The 20,309-nt window shown below is 41.3% G+C and overlaps 1 protein-coding gene across 3 annotated transcripts in view; it reads right to left on the reverse strand.

Annotated features, from left to right (window-relative positions):
• KIF26A (kinesin family member 26A) overlaps positions 1-20,309 on the reverse strand; it is a 232,908-nt gene that overhangs the window by 29,581 nt on the left and 183,018 nt on the right. For all 3 annotated transcript variants that reach the window (XM_082275594.1, XM_082275592.1, XM_082275593.1), the window contains exons 6-7: positions 4,835-5,044; positions 1,842-1,935 (exon numbers count right to left, since the gene is read on the reverse strand). In XM_082275594.1, coding sequence (XP_082131720.1) covers positions 1,842-1,935; positions 4,835-5,044 — 304 coding nt within the window. The remainder of the gene's footprint in view (positions 1-1,841; positions 1,936-4,834; positions 5,045-20,309) is intronic.

Here is a 20,309-nt window from a genome sequence, read left to right on the forward strand (position 1 = left end):
TATAATATTGAGTTGGCCCACCCTTTGCAGCTATAACAACTTTAACTCTTTTGGGAAGGCTTTCCACAAGGTTTAGGAGTCTGTCTATTGGAATGTTCCAGAAGCGCATTTGTGAGGTCAGGCACTGATGTGGATTAGAAGGCCTGTCTCACAGTCTCCTCTCTAATTAATCCTAAAGGTGTTCTATCGGGTTGAGGTCAGGACTCTGTGCAGGCCAGTCAAGTTCCTCCACCCCCAAACTCGCTCATCCATGTCTTTATGGACCTTGCTTTGTGCACTGGTGCGCAGTCATGTTGAAACAGGAAAGGCCAACCCCAAACTATTCCCACAAAGTTTAGATCATGAAATTGTCTTGGTATGCTGGCACCTTAAGAGTTCACTTGAACTAAGGGGAAAGCCCAACCCCTGGAAAAACAACCCCACACCATAATCACCCCTCCACCAAATGATAGGACCAGTGCACAAAGCAAGGTCCATAAACACATAGATGAGCGAGTTTGGGGTGGAGGAACGTGTCCTGACCTCAACCCGATAAAACACCTTTTGGGATGAATTAGAGTGGAGACTGCGAGACAGGCCTTCTGGTTCAACATCAGTGCCTAACCTCACAAATGCGCTTCTGGAAGAATGGTCAAACATTCCCATAGACACACTACTAAATTGTGGATGGCCTTCCCAGGAGAGTTGAAGCGGTTATAGCTGCAAAGAGTGGGCTAACTCAATATTGAACCCTACGGACCAAGACAGGGATTCCAATAAAGTTCATGTGCGTCTAAAGGCAGGCGTCCCAATACTTTTGGTAATATAGTGTATCTTCCCATCTCACATTTCAGGCCTGGTTCACAACTATGTGATTTTTGCAGAAACGCTCTACAGTCCAGTTAACATGGTTTCCTATAGCACACATTCATAGTTATGCTTTTTTTCAGTGGCTGTGTTTTTTGAAAGAGCCAGGGACTTTTTTTTAAACGCAAAAGGGTACTTTTGTTGCTTTTTTGGTTCCATAGATTTCAATGGAGAAGCTGCAGAAAAGCATGTAGTGCATTTTGCCACAATTTGCATTTTTAATCTGCCCAACAAATTGGCCAAAAAAAAAAAAAAAAAAGCATAAAAAATGCAACACGCAAATTGTGGGACAATCACATGTGCAAAAATGAACAGCAAAAAGCACTGCAGAAACAATCAAAAGCAAACTGCATAGGTGTGAACCGAACTTCAAACCTTTCTTTAATGTTCTTTGTTCTATTGTTACTATCTGTTCTCCTCCCTTGCTACACAACTGCTAATATCATTTTTGTTCTACACTGAAAAAGATTATGCTCCCACTACATGCAATGTGCAATACACAAAATAATACATATATATATTTATATATATATATATATATATATATATATATATATATATATATATACACACATACTCACTACCTATGTATCCCTAGCAATTTATAACATTATAGCTAATGTTTCATGATATTTACATTAAATGTTCATATGTACCCTTGGAGTTCTCTTTATGCTATGGTACACTAATTAATTGTAATGTTTCACACCTTGCTTTATAAAAATGTTAAAATACAAATACTGAAAAAAAAAAAAAAAAGTAGATGCCTAGAATTTTTTTTTTTACAATGATCAGACTTGCATAGATAGGTGTCTGCCTTTTGAGTAGTTACAGTTTGGTTCAAAGCCTTCCTGGAGGAATTAACTGAAGCAAGTTTTGCAACTAATTAAAAGCTATAATCTATTTGCATTCTGTGTGTTTGCTGAACCATTAAATGACAGCATGTAATTAACAGACTAACATAGTAATTAACTGTAACAGATCTGGGAGCTTACCAAGCTTGACATGACCAAAGCAAAATATGCATCCATCTGCACCGTTCACAACAGACTGAATGACTTCCGCCACGGTCCCAGAGCAAACTTCTGCCTATAAAGAGAAGATGGGAAAATGGCGACTTCTGATTATGCTGCAGAAATACGGTCATGTATCTATGGGTCTATTAGCACAAAGACACCCACCTTGGGCTATTCAGAAAAGGGGAGATCTGATTGAGCAGAATTGGTACCAGCTCATGGTAGCAAACTGTCATAGTATAGCCTGGCATTTATAATGGCTGTGAGATAGTGTGCACTCTGCTACACTATGCATGATGAAAACTAAGGCCTTGTTCACTTTTTACAGCTGATTGACAGGTGCTTCCTCCTCCTCATGCACTCTTCTACACTATGCATGATGAAAACGAAAGCCATGTTAACATAAGAAACTGGTGGATCACTTTTTAGAGGGGACTGACAGGGGCTACCTCCTTGATGCCTCCTTTTTATGAGGAGGCATCACACCACAGCCATATGAATTAGACACTAACATCACAGCTGCAGCCCTATCCTATTTACTTGAATGCTGTGTGTTTGGGTGTGGTACTGCCTGCCAAAAAAAACTCTGTACACTGTTATGCAGCAGCAAATTTTATACAGTCTTCTTCACCATGTTAACTTGTAGGTGGGAGGGCAGCCCATGTGTTTTTATTGCCCCCTCGCCCCACTGCTGTCCATGTAAACTGCTGTCCATGTAAACAATCATCCATAACAACAAGGTTTTAATCTACCAAGTTAGGTCTCTTGCACACTTTAAGCTCGGACAATGCTTTTACAGGAGTTTGAGCTTTTGTATTTGGTATATTCTTGTGTACCCCCACTCTGATTTGCTCTCAAATACAATGTAGTTCAGCCCCTAGCTAATGACCCCTAGTTGCTCCATGTTGCAGTTTGGTTTCTGTTTCACCCTTGCCATGCAAGGAGTCTTCAGGTAAAAAAAAAAGTATTTTGCACCACACAAGAAACATTTCCTTTGTAACACACCAAGTTGGAATAAACTGTATTGGATTTACATTGGTAAATAAATCACTGCTGCAGCAAGGGTGAGCAGCTTAATCCTTTCACCTCTGAAGTCGTAAATCACCACTTCTGGATTTTGCTTGGTCCCACTGCACAAAGCAATTATCCCAGAAAACAGGTTCATGATATGTTTTGCTTGATCTTAGGTTTAGTGTCAAGGTAAGAGGCACCAATAATCAGACATCAAAACAAATATGTCTGCATGTTGCACGAGTAAACGTTCTTACCCATAAGTACCGTGCCTCTTAATTTGACAATAAACCTATGATCAAGCAGATAGATTTGTGGACCTGTTTTCCTAGAACACTCAGAAGTAGAATTCAATGTAATTATCTAAGTGAGATGATACAGCCTGTGGATCTTGTCGAGTAAGCAAGTTTTTTTTTTCCAATTTGATTGTGGCAAAGTGAACAAACAAAAGAAAAATCTTAATCAAATGATTACAATGACTCTTTAAATCATCTTTGGCTTAACAAAAACAGCATTATTTGGAAATGGTACTCTAATAACACACACAGTCTTTGATTTCAGAAATTCAACTGAAATTCAATGTAAAATTTGATTTGAATTTCAATTTGAATTTCCAAAATTCGGATGAATTTCCTTTCTTTATTCAGAGCATTCAGCTATTCGGATATATCCAAATACCGAAAAATTTGTTCAAATATTTATTCAGAACAAACAAATCACACACGGCTAGAAAAAAATCAGCTTTGAAATTTGGCAGAAATTATGCAACAAATAGCCCAACGCATTCCATATATGCAGAATTAGCCGAGTTTCTGGAGTAATGATACGATAATTAGTGATGAGATTTCATAGTACTTGTTTTTGCAGTAAAGTTACCGATTTCCCCATTTCAGAAATGTTAAAATTAACCTCAAATCATACTTAGGCAAAATTTGCTTGAAAATTAAAATAACATTGCTTAGTTTTCTGTCAACAACAGCAAGGTGTCCCAAGCGCTAAGCCCTATATTGATACACACTGCGCCTATGCCAGGGCCAACCCGGTGCAGCCGTCACAGTTCGTATATGGAAGTACTAAAATTGGCAGACAAAAGATAAGACAGCGCTATCTGGGTGGGATAATACCCACCACTGTATCCATATGAATTGTAAAGACCCAATGGAAAGTCTCAATGCAGTTTAATAGTAGACAATTGCGTTAAAACCTTTGGTCAATAAAAAAAAACAATACAGTACCAGGTCTGTGTGTCCAGATGTAAAGGGGGTAATGGCCACTAGACCGGTGGAGCAAGATGGAACAAGACCGCCGTGGTGTGCAGGCTGACAGTCCTTGACAAAGCACATGTGTGCGAAACCCGTCATCACAGCAACCCTTCTCCCTCTGCGTTCCAGGCTGGTTTAAAGGCACCCTATTCCGGTCCGGCACTTCCGCCTTCGCTCTGTGGTGACGTCACACGGGAGCGTCAGTGGGACCTGGCTTGGCTTCTGTACGTCCGTGTCTTTGTGCGAGCAGCTCTCAGCCTGCACACCAGGGTGGTCTTGTTCCATCTTGCTCCACTGGTCTAGTGGTCATCAACCCTTTTACATCTGGACCCACCGGCCTGGTACTGTATTGACTTTTAATGACCAAAGGTTAAACTGCTTTGAGACTTTCCATTGGCTCTTTACAGTTCATATGGATACAGTGGTTATTATCCCAACCAGATAGCGCTTTTGTCTGCTAGTTTTCTTATCTTATCTTTTGTCTGCTAGTTTTCTGTCAAAGCCATGTGATCACCAGATCAGTACTGACATGGTAATCACATGGCTTGGAAAATAAAGTGATGTCAGAGACAGCTGCCATTGTATTTCCTTAAAGGTGCGTTTAATTTGATCTGCCCCTAGAAATCAAAATGTGTTGTACAATATTTGCAGTGAAGGGAAAACTCCATTTTACTCATTCCAAACAATGAGGTGACCTACCTGTGAAGCATCTTGAGGAAACACGGAATCAAAGGCAAACATCTTTGGGACGGCAACCACAGCTCTTCTGTGGCCTGTCATGGTGGGGCCACATATAGGCGGGTCATATAGAGTGATCTGTTTCTTTCGCGGGTCAACTTTTAAAAAAGACATGGATTCTGATGTGTCATGGATCCCTTGTGATGGACAGATTCTCACCATTACTTTCACCTGTAAAAAATATCAAGGGTTATTAAACTTTCAGTGCCTTTCTGTTCAGTCCTTGTAAAAAATATATAAGCAAAAGAGTGATTTATATAAGCATGCATGTGATTTCTACTGCGGGACTGGAAATTGCCTGTAATCGTTATGTCACAAAAAGTTGTGTTCCTGCCTACAGGCCATGAAACTGGAATATCTAGCTGAAGGTAAATTAAGTAGATATTTCCACATTGACTACTTGTTAATGTTTCCTATGGCTTGTTTTGATCTTTTTTTTTTCCCTCAGTCTTTAAAGGAGGTGGCTGCATTAGCTTTCTATTTCCAGGCTTGTTTCCCTTATTTTTACCTGCTGAGCCTGCTGCCAGTAACACTATTTTTGTCCTAACGTGAAAAACCCTCAATCACTGTACTGTATTTATGGAGGAGCAGCATTGTCATCTTGTAGGCAGGGCCAGTTGATTGGTACGGGAGATGGAGAAAAGGCACACAGAAACCAAGGAAGGTGGCGCAATTATTATTTGGTAATGTACACTATATTACCAACAGTATTGGGATGCCTGCCTTTACACGCACATGAACTTTAATGGCATCCCTGTCTTAGTCCGTAGGGTCCAATATTGAGTTGGCCCACCCTTTGCAGCTATAACAGCTTCAACTCTTCTGGTAAGGCTGTCCACAAGGTTTAGGAATGTGTCTATGGGAATGTTTGACCATTCTTCCAGAAGCGCATTTGTGAGGTCAGGCACTTGACAAGAAGGCCTGGCTCACAGTCTCAGCTCTAAATCATATCAAAGGTGTTCTATCAGGTTGAGGTCAGAACTCTGTGCAGGCCAGTCACGTTCCTCCACCCCAAACTCACTCATTTATGTCTTTATGGACCTGGTTTGTCCATTAAAAGAAGGGCAAACCCCAACCTGTTCCCACAAAGTTGGGACCATGAACTTGTCCAAAATGTCTTGGTATGCTGACACCTTAAGAGTTCCCTTCATTTGAACTAAGGGGCCAAGCCCAATGCCTCAAAAACAACCCCACACCATAATCCCCCCCCCCCCTCCACCAAATGATTTGGACCATTGTACAAAGCAAGGTCCATAAAGACATTCATAAGTGAGTTCGGGGGTGGGGGAACTTGTATGACCTCAACCCTATAAAACACCTTCAGGGACGAATTTGAGTTCTCGTCCAACACCAGTGCCTGACCTCAAAAATGCGCTTCTAGAAGAATGGTCAAACATTCCCATAGACACACTCCTAAACCTTGGCGATAGCCTTCCCAGAAGAGATGAAGCTGTTATAGGTGCAAAGGGTGGGCCAACTCAATATTGAACCCTACAGACTAACACTGGGATGTCAAAGTACATTTGCTGTAAAAGTCTCAATACTTTTGGTAACATAGTGATAAAGTAACAATTGACACATGGAAGACAGCGGCAATTAGCTCACTTACAGTTCCAAACACTGTGGCAACAAAGCCTCAATATTACAGGCAACCCCGGTATAATAGCTCTTAGCAGTATTTTACCACAGTCTTTGTATTTGAGTGAACACCTTGGTAGGCTACATTACCAAAATGGCATTTGATGGAGGGGATGACTGATAGGCAGAACAGCTGTGCAGGCGCCTGTAGTAACCAGATAGGAATACCAACTGTCTAAGTTTCCCAGATGGCAGGGCCAGGCGTAGTATCCCTGCACTATCCCTCCTTGACCATAACTTCTCCCTACTGCTAAAAGCAATGTCCCTAGCTAGTGGGGATCCTGTCCCCAAACTATCCACATCCCAAATGCGCACTAACTGCAGTGGGGCCATTAAGATGGCTGCAGAGGCCATTCAGTGCAGCAGCTTCCAATTAGATTGCTGCTCCCCTGATGACTACAGAGGCCTCAGAGGAACAAAAAGCTCCTCTCAACCTCTGTTTTCCCTGCTCAGTGGCTGCTGGAACAGCGCCACCTTCAAAGGGAAAGATGAACTGCACTTGCCTACAACCCTACGACAGAAAGTTTGTTAGGATTACAGAACACCCCCTTATAACATAGGGTAGGTGTTCTACAGTCAATAAACACTGCTTGATAACACTGTTTGAGCCATCACGTATAAGGCAGTGCTATCAAACCAGCACTGTATGAGAAGAGGTGAGCTTACAGCCAGGGCCCAAAGCACCTTAGAGAGGCAGCAGCACTGGACCAGTCACAAAGATGGAGGGAGCTTGCTGGAACCAGTAATAAGGTAAGTATTACACCTTATCCCTACACCCCTAGACTAAACAAGTTGTTATCCCTTGCAGGGGAGAGGGAGCCCTACTGTAAAGGTAGATTTTGTCTAATTCCTGGAAATCCACTTTAAGAGACCAAAAGGGAGCAAATAACATAGTTGCATAGTTAGTCTGGTTGAAAAAAGACACAAGTCCATCTAGTTCAACCAATAAAAGGGGGAAAATCAATAATACAATAACAATTGTACAATCTTATAGCCACAGTTGATCCAGAGGAAGGCAAAAAAAAAAAAAAACCCCAGCAAAGCATGATCCAATTTGATCCAGTAGGGAAAAAAATTCCTTCCTGGTCCCCTGAGAGGCAATTGGATATTACCTAGGTCAACTTTACCTAAAAATATTAGTATCCAGTTATATGATGTATATTAAGGAAAGAATCCAGGCCTTTTTAAAGTATTTTACTGAGCTGGCCAGAACCAGCTCTTGAGGGAGTCTATACTACATTTACACAGCTCTTCTGTGAAGAAACCTTTCCATATTTGGAGATGAAATCTCCTTTCCTCTAGACGTAAAGAGTGCCCCCCTGTCCTCCGTGGTGACCTTAAAGTTCACTATATGGACCCCTTATGTATTTAAACATGTTTTTCATATCCTTCTTAATCGCCTCCTCTCAAGAGAGAATTAACTCAGTTCCTCTATTCTTTCCTCATAGCTGAGCTCCTCCATGGCTCTTATCAGTTTGGTTGCCCTTCTCTGCACTTTCTCCAGTTCCCTGATATCCTTTTTGTGAACTGGTGCCCAAAACTGAACTGCATATTCCAGATGAGGTCTTACTAATGATTTGTACAGGGGCAAAATTACCTCTCTCTCTCTGGAGTCCATATCTCTCCAGTCCATATCTCTCTTAATACAAGAAAGGTCACTTTGCTCACTTTGGAATTTGCAGCTTGGCATTGCATGCCATTATTAAGTTTATGATCTACCAAAACACCCAGATCCTTCTCCACCATTGATTCCCCCAGTTGTACTCCCCCCTATTATGTATGATGCATGCACCCCCAAATAAGAGATGGTTATTTTTAGGGTTTACATATACTTTAACAGAACCTAATAAAGCATGGCGCACACACACACATATATATATATATATATATATATATATATATATATATATATATATATATATATATATAGCAGCCAATCAGAAGCCAGCTTTCATAAAACCTCCAATTCAAACTGCAGTACTCTGATTTTTTTTTTTAACACTTGGATATCTGCTCATTGCAGTATGTTCTTATTAACCCGGAAAAAGCCTTTTAAAAGGGTCTACAGCAAGATGAATATTTGGGTCATCTCTGTTAGAAGCTTCACCTCTTGAACCAGCTATAAATATAGATTTTAATACATGCTATGGTTTAACAGGCCCCATTTTACCATATTCATCATTACAGAAATTGGAATCCGTTAGGTTAGACCCCCTCCCACCTACTATCTCATCTCCTTTAAATAGCCCAAGGCTAAAGAGCTGAATTCTATGGGTTATAAAAAAAAAAAAACCTGAATAGACTTTATAATCTGGGAGGGAGGAGAACTCACATCCATACACTATATGCGGTCAAAAAAACAAACGTACAAGAACTCTCAAGTGTCTATTAGGAAAGTAGATTCAACCATCGGAGGCTGATTTCAATCTGCTGGGGAATAATTTTCTATAGCACTCACACTTAAGTAGCCAGTTATTTCCTCGCTGTACTGGCATGGGGCTAAGGGAGCTGTAACAACTGAAATCAAAAGTAAAAAAAAAACAGAAAGTTTAAAAAAAATATTTATTTAGCTGTCATGTTTTTATTTATTCATGAAACAAAATGAGGTTGAAGGATTGTAAGAGGTGCATGAAAGTCAGCCAGCCCCCAGTCTATTTATTCATGTATTTAAAGAATACGTTTTTAATGAATAAATAAAAAATCCTAAAGTGTACTGTATGTCTGGGCATTTAGTAGAACTTGGCAATACATTAACATTTCCCAATGCTCTAAATGTGCTACAAGTACATAGAAAAATATTTGATTCTGCCAGAAATCCAGCGCACTTCAAACTTCCTGTTTGAGCTGAAACTTAACCTCTGCTGCACAAGGTGGCGATCAATGGGTTAAAAGTCAGGTGGTTCAGCAGGATTGGGTAAATTTTGATCCATGTGTGGCCACTGCTGCTCACCAGAGTTCGATCTATCGATCAACTTCTGTTGAACGGACCATGTGGATAGGAGAATTGGTTCCGTTTTTTTTTTTTTTTTTGGAACACCAGGGATTTTAGCTAAAGGAAGCAATACAAGTACATGGTACATCAGGCACATATCCGGAATATAAAATGTTGGGTTTTCCTATTCTTTAAGCATTATAGTTGTGTTGAAATTGTAATATAGCCTCTATTTCATCTAGTCAATGTGAATACAAAATGCAGTTCAGTTAATGGATGAAAATAAGCATTCACCTGGTGTGTAATGCAGTTGTCCCCACTGTGTAACTATATTAATATAAACCCTTTTTTTAAAAAGCCCCCTACCCCCTCACCGTCCAGCCCGTCCTGCTATGCCCCCAGCTCTGGTTTTGCTGCATAATAAAAGCGGAGGTAACCTGCATCCTCCTAGCCCAGGGGCTTTACCTCTGGCTACTCAGTAAATGATGGAGGAAGAGAACCGAGGAGATACAGGACAAAGCAATAAATAGCCGGCGGTGATTATCCAGAATTGTTATTACATGGGTGTGAGTTTTATTTGTCTTATTTAAAATGCAGCATTGTTTAACTCCTGCAAAGCCAATATTTGATCCCTAGGGCAAACAGATTTTGTATATGTATGGATATGATATTGCTACATTGATTTGCATCAATCAAAAAAGTATCCTGGAAAGGAGGGGGTGGTGGTAGGAGAGGATCTCTCTAATTAACAACCTATATATACAAAATATCATATATGCTAATTCTTCTTAGCTACTATACACCAGAGATCGTATTCTCATATCTCTTGAATTTTATGTGCAGACACCAAATCCATCTCAAGTATCCTCTTCTCTATACATTTAATTACTCGCTCTTTACACGGTAACATCCCCCCACCCTACAGCCCAGCTGCTGCATTCTTATATATGTAGGATTAACCACATTGAGATGGTAAATGAGTGGAATGGAATGGGAATCATTCTCTACTTGTCACACAGCTATAGGGGAACGCAATCTGCACCAAATCCCTGCATATAGTAGACCTTAGGATTTCTAGCAATCAACTGGAAATGCTATTGGGTAATTAATGACATGGCAGATGTTGCTAGTACCAATTATAAATACCTACCAACATACTGAAAAATGTCTCTGACTCAGTCTGTTACAAAACAAATATTCTAAATTGCTAGAACTATAGGTTTAAGCTTGCACCAATATTACCTATTATAGAGCAGCAGTGGGGAAGCTTTGGAACTTCAGGTTATGGCTGTCTGCCTATCCACCAGGAATATTTCTACTCCCTTTCTGGCCCACTGACACCCCTGTGAAACCGGGACCAGAAATGACGGGCTTGGCATCTCCAGGACAGAAAAGTCAATGGTGGTCCTAACCTTTTAACAGTTTATTCAATTTTTTTTTTCTCGTTGGCTTCCCTTATTCCCCACTGGTGAGATTTCCCATCACTTCCTGTCCTGATGACCCCCTTTCACACAGAACAGGAAATGCGAGGAAACTTTTTCAACAGGAACAATGAAGACAGAAATTAAAAAAAATAAAAAAGCAGAGAGGGGTTCAAACCCAAACCCAACGTTATCCAAAATGAAATCAAAGTTTTGCCTGGGGTTGGGCTTTTCAGAGTCTCTTGCAGTAGGCAGTTTTACTCATCTTACCCCTCGCTCTTCCCACAGTCAGCGCATTCCTCTTCTCTTAGAGCCCATTCAGACTAGCGCAACACGACTTTGGCGGGGTGACCTGTGAAGTTGCGTGCACCGCGACTTCGGCGTGACTTGCAGAGACTTCACATAATGGAAGACTATGCAAGTCGCCTCCAGGTCGCCCCAAAGTAGTACAGGACCTTTTTCTAAGTTGGAGCGACTTGTGTCGCTCCTATTAGAACGGGTCCTGTGCTAATCAATGGACCGCGACCGAGCGCGACTTGTCAGGCTGACAAGTCACGCTAATGTGAATGGGCTCTTAAACACTCCAGGTTGTGGGCAGTCCCTCTGTGTCCTCGCTTACAGTGCGGGACTGCTAGTCCTGCATTGTGCATGGTGATATCGGAGTGTGGCCTGAGAGGAAGAACTTGCAGGAGCAAGCATAGGCTTCCTCACTTACTTTAGAAGATGAGTGTTTAACCCTTGCAGTTCTGGGGAAGCCCCATTGCAAGGATAACTTTGTAATCTCGGAGTACAGCTTTAATCTGAAGGCCGTGCCGAGTTTTATTTATTTCAATCTGCCTAACACATGGTACAAGTATGGCTTCATGAAAGCTGCCTAGAGTTATTAGACTCGTTTTAGAAAAAGCCATCAAAGAGAACAGAGGAAATAGATTTTCTTATGCCAATTTTACATTTATACAGCTCAAAAGGGTAACTCCTCTTTCGTGGGGGAAAAAAATAGCAAATAAAAGGAAAAACATTATAGCATATACAATTGCGACAAGTCACATTGTAATTGAATGTTATTAAAAATTACCTTTCCTTTTCTATCTGCAGCTGTTGTCATTTTCTGAATATGCAATGCAATATGGCTACCTGGAGGTGTTCTGTACACAGAATGTCTACTGACCACACCCCAGAAACATCTTTCCTGCTTGTGTGATTGGCTCACCACTTTTCCCAGAAGTCTGCACTAAAGCCCTGTACACACGTACCGATCGTCGGCCGACCGATCGGCCGTCTTTTGTCCAGGGCTGTCCTGTCCGCTGAAAAGTGCAAAAGACTGCACAAGAATTTTGTCCGCCGACTACAGAAGTGATGTCATGTGATGGTTAACTTTCCCTGTGTTTTTTCTACTCTGAGCATGCCCAGTCTTGCAAATCTGCTGATTGTCGGCCGAATTCTGTACTGACTGGCGAACAATCGGCCGTTCTGGTGTTGGCCAACAAAAATTTTAATGCCTGCACGACAGATTCTTTTCGCCCGAAAGTGCGCTGTGGGAAGCATCATACTAACAAGCCTACAATCGGCCGATCGGTCATCGGCCGAATATTTACGGCCGACAATCGGTACGTGTGTACGGGGCTTTAGATACAGGTCAGATTTCTTGCATCCTCTGCAACAAAAATTTTATTTTTGGTGAGATACTCCCAATAAGAACACCTTTAAAGGGATGCAGGCCCAGCAGCCTTCCTCGTTAGAACCATGCAGCTGCCACAGCTGACAGATAATTATGAAAGCACTCCAATTAGACCCACTCAGCACAGAGGAACAAACAATGATTTCTTCAGAATAACAAAAGGTAGGAATCTGCAAAAAAGTTTGTTAAAACCCCTGCAATGTACAGAGATCCCCCAGAGCGAGGGGAAAGTTTTTTTCTCAACAAAAATGGAGTTACTTTTTAACCACTCTGCAACCGCTCACAGTAATACTACTGCGGCAGAGTGGTTCGTTATCGTCCAGCCACGTAGTATTAACGTGACTGGACACTCCCCCTTCTGGGCGGCGCTTGCGCGCCGCCGGAGGCTCGCTCCCGCTGTTTTCATTCACAGCGGGAGTCGGGCCAGGGGAGGAGCAGCGGCGATCGCCGCTGCTCTTACCCGATCGTCGGGGATCGAGTCTGGAGATCCGCCCGCTGTGTGTAAACACAGCGGGCGGATCTCCATAGTGACAGGGAGTGACAGATCGGACTGTTCAGCATAGCTGGACATCCGATCTGTCCATGAATCACTCAGTCACCTCCCCCCCTACACGTCAGTAAGCACCAGGCATACATTAACCCCTCCCTCTCCAATAAAATTAACCCCTTCCCTGCCAGTGTCATTTTTACAGTAACAGTGCATATTTATAGCACTGATTACTGCAGTAATGTCACTGGTACCCCCAAAAGTGTCAAAAATGTCAGTCAGGGGTCCGGTCTGTCCGCCGCAATGTCGCAGTCCCGCAAAAAAAATCGCAGATCGCCGCCATTACGCGTTAAAAAAAAAACACCAAAAATGACAGAAATCTTTCCCTTTGTTAGTAAACGCAATAACTTTTGCGCAAACCAATCAAAATACGCTTATTGCGATTTTTTTTACCAAACATATGTAGCATAAAACAAATTGGCCAAAAATTTTTAAAAAAATTGGTTTTTACATCTTTTTTGGGGGGAATTTCATATATAAAAATGTTAAAAATATTGTTATTTTTTCAAAATAAACGCTCTTTTTTTGTTTATAGCGCAAAAAGTAAAAATCGCACAGGTGATCAAATACCACCAAAAGAAAGCTCTGTTTGTGGGAAAAAAAGGACATAAATTTCGTTTGGGTACGGCGTCGCACGACCGCGCAATTGTCAGTTGAAGTCGCACATCGCCGAATCGCAAAAAGTGGCCTGGACGGAAGACAGCAAAATCCTCCGGTGGTAAAGTGGTTAAAGAAAAAGAAAAAAAAAAGCCATCATTTACAGGGAATCTAGAAAGCCATTCTGCCGGCGTCATTTGTCTATACGCCAGTAGGGAAGTGGTTAACAACCTTTGTTGCAGATTCCTACCCTTTGTTATTCTGAAGAAATTCCTGTTTGTGCCTCTGTGCTAAATGGGTCAAATGGGAGGGGTTTCAAAATTATCAATCAGCTGTGGCAGCTGCAGGGCTCTAATGAGGAAATATGCTGGGCTTGCATCCCTTTAGACATGTTCCTATTGGGAATATCTCACCAAAAAATGACATTTTTGTTGCAGGGGATGCCAGAAATCTGATTTGTATCTTAGTGCAGACTTCTGGGAAAATTGGTGAGCCAATCACACAAGCAGGAAATTATGTTTCTGGGGTGTGGTCAGTATACATTCTGTGTACAGTGCAGCTCCAGGTAGCCATATTGCATTGCATATTCAGAAAATTACAACTGCTGCAGATTGAAAAGAAAAGGTAATTTTTAATAGCATTCAATTACAATAGTATTTGTGTTGCAATAGTATACGCTATATTGTTTTTTCTTTATTTGCTATTTTTTCCCCCATGAAAGTGGATTTACCCTTTAAAGTGATACTTTAGTGAGTCTATTTATTGGAAAAAAAAAAGATATTGCACATAAAAAGTCCCCTATCTCCTCTACTGGCAGTCCATCCCAAATGCTGTCTTCTCCAGGTGCCTCCTTACTAAGCTGTGTGTTAAGGAGGCTCCCGAGTGTAAGCATCCATAGACAAAGTGCCAGTAAGCCACACCCCTACTCCCTCCTCAGAGGAGTTTGACAACAGCAGGTGCCTATGGCTCTGCTGCCCTCAGTGTCTCCTGTGAAAGTAGAAAGTGAGGGGATCGGTGCTGCAATTGGAGGCAGCGCTGGAGAGGTGACAGGAGCCAGGTGAGTGTTTATAGAATTGGGGACTAGGGCAGATAGTGGGGTGCAGATAATGCATTAGGGTAAATAAAAAACATATAGGCTGCACACCTAATGCAGATGCAGCTCACAGCAGGGGTCCGGTGCATCTCTGTTCTCCGTTTCAGGGACAAATCAGGCCCAAACTTTTGCCAGAATTCAGACCTGAAACGAAGCCAAAAATGCACAGGACACATGTGCAATCTGCTCTGCAGGCGCCACAGAGATGGGTGATCGGCTCCATTGAGAGCCGGTCACAATCTCCTGTAATGCGAATTAAATGCGGGGAAACCCAATTCGCAGAAGTGTGAACCCAGCCTTAGACTTTCGAACCGCTTTAATTGCCAGTTGCACATATTCACTTCCTTCCCCTAGTGCTCTGTTCAGTTGTCAGGAGAGAAGAAACCGACCAGTACTTCAAGATATGGAGAACATGTGATTTAGCCTCCTTCCTCCCATATTACAGAACTGGTGCTTGCAGACTGGCTGCTCAGGCACCCAGTACTGTTACATGGGGGTGAGGAACAGGATCTCAGCTCTGTGTAAGCTCTAAGTCCTTTGTTTGCTCCTGCCAGCCAAAAAGAGGTGTATAGCAAATAAAAAGAGACTGAAGAATGTTGATAAAAAATGAGGATCCTAGGTTAAAGCATACCGAAAATCCAAGAACAAAACAAAAGTTTGATAGGTTGCAGCTTACAAGCCCCTATATGTGGTGGTAAAATGTATTATGTCGTTTCATTTGCAGCAAATATTGTATAAGTAAAAGACAAGTATTCTTAGTTGTTGAATCTTTGCATGCTATTGCTTTGTGTATTTCTTACAGATCTGTGCAGTCATTTAGTGTGAAGCTCAGCCTCTGTAGAGGAGCTTCCTGTAATAAAGACTGGTCACTGTTGCTCTTTCTCCTTGTGCAGAGGGACTGGTCTTGTCCCCGCCCCCTCCTGTAGTTTCACTACAGACTGCCTGCAGAAGAGGGTCTGCTGGGCTCCTCACACAGCTCTGATCTCTGCAATGGCTTTGTAAAGTCCAGTGATGATGTCGCTGCTACTTTTACCAGGTAATGTCTGGGCTTGTAAAGGCTATTGGTGCACACATTGGGGATTTCTACCCTTTGGGGCTATTGATGAATTTATTTAGATGAACGTTTTTGTGAAGATCAGCTTTAAGCCCAAATGCTAGATAGGTGACATTGTGGCTGGGCTATTCAGATAGCATGGTGCATCTTTTGGGGACATTTCATAGGACCGTGTAGTGAGTAATTATATACAAATAGTCAGAGTTGTATAAAGTACTCGAAACCCATACTTGAGTAGAAGTGGAAGTGCTCGATTAAAAAGTGACTTGAGTAGAAGTACTTAAGTATTCAACATTTTTTGTACTTAAGTATTGCAAGTAGTTTTTTTAAAAATTTTGCTACTCAAGTACTGAAAGTAAAAGTACCAGTAGTTTTGAAAAAAAAATTGCTACTCAAGTACTAAAAGTAAAAGTACCAGTACTGTGTTATGTAGTTATTAAAGAAAGAAGTCAAAAGTTTGAACATCATATTGTTTTTTATTATTTCAAATGCAGCTTTTATTTATACATACAGTAGCATTTATTTTCGTATGCGCTGATAATACACATGTTTTGAGCTTCATGAAACCTGCCATCTACTGTTCTGGCAGTGGTCATTTTTATAATTGTAACGAGTAACTATGCAGCACAAAAAAAAATATCGGAGTAGAAGTATTGAAATCATTGAAAAAATGTAGTGAAGTAAAAGTGGAAGTAGGAGAAAAAAATTCTACTCTAGGAAAGTACAGATACCGCCTTTCCGTACTTAAGTACAGTAGTGAAGTAGTTCTACTTAGTTACTATACATCTCTGCAAATGGTAGGAACAATGTCCATTTATTTCTACATGCCTGCAGTGAATGACAACATATTGCAGTAACCATTTGCCTTATTGCATATGAACCATTTATTAAGGCAAATAAAGAGCAATAACCTATAAAAACCAATCTGCAATCATAAATGTTCTAAAAACTCTAAATTGGCAAATAGTCAAATCAGGTTGCTATGGGTTGTTGCTGCATGTTGCTCTGAGTGCTGCCTCATTAAATAAGCCTTATATTGTTATTTTCATGGCCCACGTTTCATGCGCGTAAAACTAAATAACCTGCACCCTTAGCTGCCTCCTAAGAAAATGTGCTGCTCCCTTATTGCTCCATGTAACAACCATTTCTGAACACTATAATAGCAATAAAAACACACTTAGAGGTAAAAAAAAAAAATAGATCAGTGCTTATTTCTTTGTCTAGAAGAAGAATGATTTAGACGGCACGTCTAATAAGACTCTTTTTCTCTCCATCAGCGGCACATTATAAAAGCTTTCATAAAAAGTCACATTACTTCTCCTGCGAGCGACGCTGCTTCGGAACAGACTGCCTAATAGAGTACAATGCTCTCTTCCCGCTGCCGCGGTGATCTGAATTGGAAGAGGCAGTCCTAGAAACTAAGTGAGCCTTAAAATAAATGAAATCGCCGCTTCAAAACTCCCAGTGCATTGTTGCTGACAGATTCAAGGCTGAACTCCTGTGAAAGCTGCATCAACCTTTTCTGGCACAAGCCTTATTAACATTTTTTTTTTCCCCAACCTTGAAACACTTCGGTGACGTTCGGTTAAAAGTCATTTAAAGCCGGCGTTCAAAATGACTAATTAAAACCAATCTTCTCCAGGCTGAGTGTGCCGCCGTGTTCTGCCAGGTTTACTGAAAATATCCAGATTTTTTTTTATTTCTTTTTTTTATGCATTCATTATGTTTTCTGGCACTGTAAAGCCCCTTAATCGACACATTGGGAATAAATGCAATCTGGGCACTATGTTTAGTTTTAAAATTATATTCCAGACACAAAAGGCACAAATTAAATGCAACTCTGTGTTCAAAAATAAACATTTTTTTTTAAATGCAAGCACCTGAATTTGATCTGGTATCAAACTCTTGCAGGGCTTAGACTGGGAAAGGGAGAAGCAGCACAAGGAGCCAATCAGATGTGCTGTAGTGCAAGCAGCATGCTAATAGGATGAAAGAGCAGACTAACAGAGAGATGAGCTCATCAATCTACTGTATCTCCTTTTTAGTGTCTAGACCCAGGGTTAGAATGGGGAGGAGACCTGTAAGTGAAAATGAAACCTCAGCAGAGAGAAATCCCTTTTGTAAATGTGCATAAGTCCCAGTGTTCAGTTTACATAGCCAACTTGTCAAAATCTCCAACCACGTCACTTCCAGTGCGGCCAAGTCACAATCAGCTGGCGTGACGTCAACACTGCGCATGCACAGATTGTCGGAGGTTGTGGTACACCTAAAACATTTCTGATTCCCCGTCCTATTGGTAAACTCTGGTAAACAGCAGCCACTCACTGGAATTTTATTATAGCATAGTGGCCTGTTGGCAAAGACACTTTCATAGAACTATGGAGGAAGATCAGCTGCAAAGGGCAGGCCAACACAATATTGAACCCTACGGACTAAGACTGGGATGCCATTAAAGTTCATGTGCGTGTAAAAGGCAGGCGTCCCAATACTTTTGGTAATATATTGTATTTTAGATGAAGTTACATGATCATTGTCAGGATGCTGCTTTTTAGTGCTCTTCATCATTCTTGGCTTGCAGATTTTGCAGTTTAAAACAAAGACGTAAACATAGTATTATCCTAAATATGCATGACCTATAACCTCTTTTTAATCCTTGACGTGTCCCTCGCCCAAACAACCTAACTCAGAACCCTATGTAAAATAACTGGCTCACTACTCCTAGCTTTAACCCAACCTTACTCTTAACACTTAGCCCTAAACTTTGAAGAGTGAGACATGGAGGCTACCACTCTTTGCCTGACTGTTGCACTAATCTTCTTGCCTCAATACTTTTAGCATAGTCAGGCAACAAACATTTACAGGAGAAGGCCAGCAATGGTGGCCCCATTGTTCTCTTAGTAAAGGTTTACTTTCCTTTAAAGAAACAGCTCACAGCTTTAAAGGGAATTTAGCACCTAACTGTGATTGTTTGAGAGAGGTAAACCATTAAATGTGGCCTACAAAACAAGACGATCAAACTTTCAATTACCAAGTCTTAACTTATATAAGTTTTGCAATAAACTGCTTTACATGACAAATAAACCTGATGCCACAATGTGTATACCTTTGCTTCATACTTAGACAACAGAGGATCTGACAAAAACCCTTTTTTGTTCAAACACGTTATCCATACGCTTCTGACACAGGGGCTGGTTTACTAAAACTGGAGAGTGCAAATTCTGGTGCAGCTCTGCCTAAAAAACCAATCAGCTTTCAGGTTTATTTTTGTCAAAGCTTAATTAAACAAGCTGAAGTTTGAAACAGATTGGCTAACATCCACAGCTTCACCAGATTTTGCACTCTCCACTTTTAGTAAATCAACCCTCTCCACTTTTAGTAAATCAACCCCACAATTATGCTTTGGTTTTAAAAGATGGAACAAAGACTTATGCCTCGTACACACGCAACGATTATCGGCCGACTTTTGTCCAGTGTTGTTGTGTTGGTTGAAATGTCCTCTAGACTGCACACGAATTTTCTCGGCCAACAAAAATCTACTTCAGAAGTGATGTCATGTGATGGTTTACTTTCCGTGTGTTTTCTCATCTCTGAGCATGCCCAGTCTTGCTCATCAGATTTTTGTCTGCCGAAATCTGTACTGACTGACGGAAAATCGGCCGTTGTGGTGACGGCCAACAAAAATTTTTTAGCCTGCACACCAGATTTTTTTCGGCCGAAAAGTCAGAGTCGGTTGTCGGAAGCATCATACTAACAAGCCGAAAATCGGCCGATTGGACGTTGGCCGAAAATTCACGGCCAACTATCGACGCGTGCTCCAAAATGCTCTTATTTTAGTAGAATGTTGGCCAGTCAAATGTGGGTTTAATAGAATAGAGTTGTGGTTGAAAAATGCATGTGGGTTTGTGTTGCTTTATTATGAAAGTACGCCTTTCTGATTTTTATAGGCCCATACTGTATATCCCTATTACGCATAATTGATGCCACTAAGACCACTTTTCCTGATGCTAAGACCATTGACCATTATACACTGCTTGCCAATAAGTTACTCATTTTTGATATACACATAAAAAAGTGAATGACCTCTGGTAACTTGGTTGTCTGCATCCTCCTCCTGCTTGGAAGATGGCACTCATTCAGTATATGTCCTGGCATTTTAAACTTACCCCCACACCTCGCTTTCCCCCAATAGTGCAGGTCCCAGCATTTTTTCCCATGTTCCTTTATTGGAGGGAGTAATACAAGTGATTTCCCAACATCATAACCAAGAGCAGCTGCTGAAAACTCAGGCCCTATTGAATGGCTCCTACACACAGTGAGTAAGGAGGCTCTTAGGAGTAAAGGTAGCAACAGGCTCTTTGGAGTCAAGGTAGCTAAAGTACAGTATAGGCAAAAGCTTTTCGTGGTGCCTCCATGGCAGTATACATGTGATAGTAGCCCCACCTACTTCCACCCACAGGACCAGTGCATAGCTTTAAA

The sequence above is a fragment of the Pelophylax lessonae genome, assembly GCF_965119305.1.
Source record: "Pelophylax lessonae genome assembly, chromosome: 13".
Lineage (NCBI taxonomy): Eukaryota > Metazoa > Chordata > Amphibia > Anura > Ranidae > Pelophylax > Pelophylax lessonae.